Source organism: Coenobita brevimanus, chromosome 59 (genome assembly GCF_032717465.1).
Source record: "Coenobita brevimanus isolate Jiangsu-jjx chromosome 59, ASM3271746v2, whole genome shotgun sequence".
NCBI classification, from domain to species: Eukaryota; Metazoa; Arthropoda; class Malacostraca; order Decapoda; family Coenobitidae; genus Coenobita; species Coenobita brevimanus.
The window spans coordinates 28,996,886-29,003,569 of NC_137012.1; the positions used below are offsets into that span (position 1 = coordinate 28,996,886).

Here is a 6,684-nt window from a genome sequence, read left to right on the forward strand (position 1 = left end):
TGCCAATAGATTTGCTCTGCCACATTCGCCAAGATATACACATTCGCACGGCATTTCGATCTTAACACCGGCCGCGTACCACTGTACCACACCAACGGCTCTGCAGTGGGGCAGAATATTTGTTTCAAGAAAGAATAATTGCTTTACAGCGATGTAAATATACGATGGAAAGACAGCGAACTTTTGGATCTTTGCATTATACTATCAACATAGTTTTATTTTTACCGCGATCAACTTTTTCAATATCTTGCCCTTTTGGGCGAGGTATATAATTTCCTAAAAATCAGGGGCTGTTTGTTGCAAAATGATACGTTCAAGCATTGATTTTTCTTGTTCTGACTATGATTTTCCATTATTCGTGAACAGTTATCCAAAATCTTGAAAAATAAGTTATTCCCTCATTTGAGACTGGCCGATGTTGGTCTGACGTGTATGAAGAAGCTGGGGTTGCCAATTTAGCGTTTTTCTCGCTAGCTCTAGAGATAACTTGCCATTCGGCAAGTTAAGCGATAAGATACTCACCAATATTCTATATATACAGTATTTTCAAAGTTTCTGCGATATCTTGAAGATTACATAACCTTTTTAGTATGGTCTCTTTTTATTTAGCGATATTCAAGCATCAGGTAGAGCACTAGAGCAATATGATATTGACAGGATGAGGAATGAGAGAAACTAGATGAGTGTAGGTGAAGGTGGTGGAGGGGAGAGGAAGACAAAGATTAAACTGAGAGATGTAGTGGATGAGATATACAGGAGAGGGGGTATGAGTTGGGGAGGGCAATCAAATGTCAGAGGACAGGGTAAAGTGGAAGCGATTTGTTTGTGGCCACCCCTTACGAAATTGTAGCGACTAGCAACAGAGAGATCGACATATTATAGATTACCGCATTTAGCAACATTCTAGCAATTTGGGGGACCAGACAGCGATACTCATGAATTTCGATTTGGGGTCATGATCTCGTCAGTTAAGGAGGCTGTCCGACTGCCTGACTGAAAACTTTACTAACGTAAAATATGCACAGTACATACACAAAAGATGGAGCTGATCTTGCACATATTCCTTATCAGTTTATATGCAAAGACCACGTTATTATTCTCCTTTGTGTTGTTTTATGCAATCTATGTCAGTATTAAAAGGATATGAACAGCCTAAGAGAGTACCGAGGTGTAATAATCAAAATATATTTTGAAAGCAGTAAGTGCTAGAAAGCCTGAGAATACAAGCACTTGCAACCCTGGAAGAGAAGCTGGTGTCAACACAGCTGCGCTGTTTCCTTACGTCCCGAACTTCCCTGTGTCATTTATTTCCCCTTGCCTGAGTTTTCTCTCCCAGCCACCATGCACACGTTCTTGTCACGAGTGAACGCCGTCAGCGCCTTCAGCCTGAGCACCTTAGCGGCTCTTACTTTCCTATGCTTCGCCTCGACGTTCCTTGTCAACTACAGTGCCCCAGTCACCATCACCGCCGCTAATATTGTGCTGTCAGTTTGAAAACATTTACTGATTTGTTGGGTGGTGATTAAACAGATAGTAACAGGATATGATATAACCTGACGGACGCCTGGTAGTATAGTGGGTTAGGGAGCTCAAAAAAGAATTTTTAAAAGTTACTTTTAACATGCTGACTTGTATAACAGTACTTAACCTGTGAAAGCAACATTCATCAGACCTAATACCCTCATCATATTAGTTATTTCTGCTGAATTTGAGTGTTATAAATTAATTGCAGTATGATAAAGTGAATCATTGGCATAAAAGTTGACGTCTTTGAACGGGAGTCCTCGTATATTTTCTCCAGTTTTTAACATATGTCTGTGAATTGGAGCTCTTCTAGACAGTACTGGTCATTTACTGCTCACATGCCACACATGGACAAGAAACAGGTCACTCACTGAATATCTGAATAAACTCTCAGGAAGCCTGGTCCATGCAAGCACCCCTACTCCCCCTCCTGGTTTTGGCCCAGCCAGATATTTCCCCTGCACTCAAAATACGGTTTATACGGTGCTTTTCTTTACAGAATGGGCCCTATTACAGTTACCAATTACAGTATTCTTTTGTTGTGATTGAAGCCAAAAGGTGTAGCTTTCTTTTGTTGTCGGACCATACAGTAAGTTTGTAAACTTAAAAATTTATATTGAAATGAGCGTATGAATACTAAACTGCATTCATTCACGATGATGATGGAACTTTTTGAGGAAGTAAAATATCATTTTATTACACTTCCTATTCTATTTGTCTTATTTTACAATATATCAAATCTCTCATAATGTATGAAGTACATGAAAATTTGCTATAGTACTATTTTCTGGTCCCAATCATAGTGAGATTTACCGTAATATATTAGCTACAAAAAGTAAAAGATTATCACTTGTAACTTGCACCTGCGAGACACATTTACAGTTAGGCACACCATTGCCTGACATATGAGCTATAATGCATACGAAAGCGGATCATGTACCTTTTCTTTGTGCTTTTTCATCTAGTGGTCATACACGTTTAAATGCGAATGAAAACCGTGAGGGGGGTAAGTAGATCATACGCATCAAACGTGTAAGAAAACCGTGAAAGGGTTAAACTGCTTACTTGAGGCTCCTTACACTCCTAATGGTGAAATAAAAGCCTGGATGTTAGATAAACAGATATTCACATACTATTGGTTTACTTTTATCTGAGTGCTGGAGAGGAATGCCTTCATGTGGTGGCACTGATATAGCTGGACGGTGGAGCTGGGTGGTATTATACAAACGTCCCTCATCTCCATTGCTATCCACTGAAAGGAGAATAGTGGGCTGCAGGAAAGGGGCAACTTCATCCTGCAGTCCACAGGTTCACATTTCAGATGAACCCGAGATTACTACTACCGGTACTACTACTACTTTTACTTAACAACTAGGCTACTTCTGCAACTTAAATACTAAGTAGGGGTAGCATCAGCATTTATTAAAAAAAGGGGGGAGGGGTCCTAAACTTTTTCCACTGCTACGTATTGATGATTTCTGATGGCGGTGGTGGTGATAATGGTGATGGTGATGATGATAACAACACAATTACAGGAAGAATGTGCCTGAGTATGCCGTCTCCCGCGAGAAGAATGACCTGGGTGCACTGCGGTTTGACATGACCTCTGACCTAACCCCACTGTTCAACTGGAACACCAAGCAGCTTTTTGTTTACCTCACAGCTGAGTACCAGACACAGAACAACAAAGTTAACCAGGTGAGACTGTTATCTGTCCTTCTGTCTGTCTATCTATCTTGGTCTGTTTCTATGTCTGTCTTAATATATCTATGTATTTGTCTGTCTTTGTCCATTCATCCATATATACTGTATATACTGGTATTTATATATCCATCCATCCGTACATGGTATCTTGTATCTGACCCTCCATCTATCTTGCTGGTTGTCAGTTCATTTATCCTTCAGTATCTTTTCAACCCATTCATCTGTCTATCTGTCTGCATTTCTTTTTTTCATACTTTCCTTCCTTCAGGGACCAGTCATTTGCCCTTGCCCCTTGTTTGTTTTGTTTTATTTCGTTTATAATACCTCAAACATGCTTTTATTTGTCTGCCTTGGTCACCTATTGGCGGCTTTCCATGCAGCTAGATCTCAGTCAGCCTCTCTCTCCAGTCCTTTATTGCTGAGGTTACACCGTATGAACTCATCCCCTTGTTGAGTAAAATTGCCCATTATTTTATTATTTATTTAAATCTTAATTTTTGTGTTCATCTCTTTCTGTGCTTTTTGTACCTTACCTTACCCTATCTATTGGTGGGAAGGAGACGTTGAGGAGATGATCATGTGTTTTTGTCAGGTGGTGTTGTGGGACAAGATTATCCGGCGTGGGGAAAACTCTCTGGTCCAGCTAAAGAACCAGCACCTCAAGTACTACTTCTGGGACGATGGAAATGGCCTTCTGTGAGTACATCGGTGTTTTAACCCTATCATTGTTGCCTTTTCTTCTTTCTTTTCTTTATTAAATTGTCATCATAAATTGAAATACATTATACTGTACAATTTTCTGTTTTCATCCAAACCTTTAATTGTAATAATTTAAACATTTTTAGTGTCGGGTTTAGAGTTTGGTGTCATTCGTTTGTGGCTAGAGTGAGAAGTGTTTGGAAGAAGTTCAGGGAGCAGGTGCCTCTCCTGATATTGAGAGGGCTCTTCCTCTGTGCTGAGGGATCTTTGCGTGCAGCATATGTTAGGAGTGTAGTGCTATATGGAGGTGAGACCTGGGCAGAAAAGAAGGGGATATTCACAGGCTCAAACATACTGTACAGGAATGGTAGTGATTAGGTGGATGTGCAGTGCATCCTTGAGTGTGAGGCCTGGGGGGGGCTAGGTTTACAATGTAAGAGTTGAGATGTAGGATGGGACTGGAGTGTATTGATGTTGTGATGACAAGAGGTAGATTGAGATGGTTTGAGCATGTGGAGGGGGTGGAGAATGATATTTTGATACAGAGAAGTATCAAAGTGAGAAGTGTTATCATTAGGGGTAGAATTGCAAGAGGTAGACTGAGGAAGACAGTTTGACCTCAAGGATAAGAGACTGAATAGAGAAGCTGCCTGAGATCAAGCAGCATGGAGAGCCGCTGTTAGGTGACCAAGCCGATGCATGCATGCATTTTGGAGCCTTTAAAAACAAAATGAATTGATAGGTTTCCCTCAAGTCCAGTAACATTATGTGATTACTGTATAGCCAAAATAAACTGCAGATAAGGTAATTCACAGCTAGAAGGTTTGTATGTGTCTAGTTAGGCTATTGTATATCTCAGTAAGAGAGAGAAAGTACAGACTGTATATTCATCGTACTGTATTTGATAACTGACTTTAGGAGCAGGAGGTGGGGGTGGGGGTGATGGAAATGCCACCTTTGCTATGAATGTGGTAACCTGTCTTCCCAAAACATTATGTGAAAGTGACTGAAAAACCTTGCTGTTAAAGTTCCCCCACTCCCTGTAAATACTGGAAGTTGTGGTATGACGTTGATTGTAATAAAAAGAAGGAATGAATGAAATAATACTTAAGAGGGAGCAGAATAGGATTATGCCTTCACTAGTTCTTTTCATTTGATTTTCCACCTGTGCCTGTCCTCTGGCTATAACGAATGCCCATTTATGTGATTTACTGATTAGTTGTAGCTAGATAAATAGATTCACTCACCTGTTGTGTTTTGTTTCATTTTCCACATCTCACCTTTCCAGTGGCCACAAGAACGTCAGTCTGTACCTCTCATGGAACATCATCCCCATCGCTGGCACTCTCCCCCTCTGGAGTGGCACTGGGAGTTACAAATTGACCTTCCCCTCTGAATACACCCAAGGCAGGACTTACTAGAGCAGCCGAGGGTTGGTGGAGAAGCTGGGAGGGATAGTGGAAAGATTGGGAGAGTTAGTGTGGAGGCTGGGAGTGTTGGTGTGAAGTTTGATTGGAAAAAAAATATGAAAGATGTCGGAAGAGACATGTCAGATGATTGAGGAAAAGATTAGAAAATATACAAGATGTGGGAAGATACCATATAATATGTAGTACATTTTAGATAGTTCAAGGAAAAGAAGAGAAAAACTGCAAGATGTTGGAAGATACATTTTAGATGTATATATTTATATATTCAGCAGCACTGTGAATAAGAGATGCAGTCAGGAACTTAAGTGTGCCTACTATTTCACTCCTCTGCTGTGCACTTAGGCCATGTCTGTCACTATCCTCCCTGATGGAGCATATCAGAGAGAATTATCTATGGACAAAGAAACACCAAAGCCATTCTCAACTTACCAAGCCAGCAGAGGAAAGAGAAGTAAAAGAGGTGATACATTAGGTGAACTTTTATTCCTGATTGTACCTTGCCAACAGGAAAAAAGTGTGGAATGTGGGATGGTTAGCTTCATGTCTGAGAAATCATCAGCATTGAAATTTAAAATCCTGAAGCTACTCAGACGATGAGCAATTGAGAGGGAGGCTCATAGATCTTTGGGTTTATAATTCAGATACGTTCTTCCATGAGTCTAAAGAAAAGGTTAGAAAAACTTGGAAAAATATGAAATGTCAAAGATACAAGCTGTTCATGTTTAATATTGTGATGAATTGGAGTTACTAGACCAAGGAAGTACTTCCTGTATGTGGAATGCCATGTAACCAAGCAAATATAGGGAGATCGGTTATCAGGATAACGATATAATTCTGTACATTTTATTACAGAAATTATTTAACGTGTTTCCTTTTTTTTTCTTTCCCCAGTAGATAGGTTGGATATGTTTTCTGCTTATCATTAGGCAGTGCCATCATTGTCAAAAAATGGTATAACTATAATAAATGTAATAATCCCAGGCTGTGAGTTCATGACATAGGTCTAGACAAAGTTCATGTGTTGTTCAATAGGCCAAAATATTTTATGGTGCATGTAAGCTTACCAACTATAAAATAAAATTAAATTGTGAAAATGGTAAATGAAAAGTATAGTATCGTTGCTTGGTAATGTTATACGTTTCGGGATATACTGTTGTTTAATCCCCGGCCTTATCTGGACATTAACCCAGTGGACTGCAGGCTGAAGTTATCCCTCCCCTGCAGTCTACTTTCCCCCTTTCAGGGGACAGGGAAGGAGTTGAGGGGCTTTTGTTAAACTGGGCAGTTTGACTACAGTATATCGGTGCCACTACATGAGGGCACCCCT

The 6,684-nt window shown here is 40.1% G+C and overlaps 1 protein-coding gene across 1 annotated transcript; it reads left to right on the forward strand.

Moving 5' to 3' along the window:
* Positions 1-1,289: 1,289 nt before the first annotated feature.
* On the forward strand, positions 1,290-6,332 carry Spase22-23 (Signal peptidase complex subunit Spase22-23). The gene is made up of 4 exons (XM_080274726.1): positions 1,290-1,484; positions 3,060-3,222; positions 3,821-3,924; positions 5,216-6,332. The coding sequence occupies exons 1-4, from the start codon at positions 1,342-1,344 to the stop codon at positions 5,346-5,348; spliced, it is 543 nt and encodes a 180-aa protein (XP_080130852.1). The 5' UTR covers positions 1,290-1,341; the 3' UTR covers positions 5,349-6,332.
* Positions 6,333-6,684: the final 352 nt, after the last annotated feature.

Coding starts and splice junctions, on each gene's coding strand:
- Spase22-23 (XM_080274726.1), top strand. CDS start 1,342: ATGCACACGTTCTTGTCACGAGTGAACGCCGTCAGCGCCTTCAGCCTG. Junction 1,485..3,059: donor ACCGCCGCTAATATTGTGCT/GTCAGTTTGAAA, acceptor ACACAATTACAG/GAAGAATGTGCCTGAGTATG. Junction 3,925..5,215: donor GACGATGGAAATGGCCTTCT/GTGAGTACATCG, acceptor TCACCTTTCCAG/TGGCCACAAGAACGTCAGTC.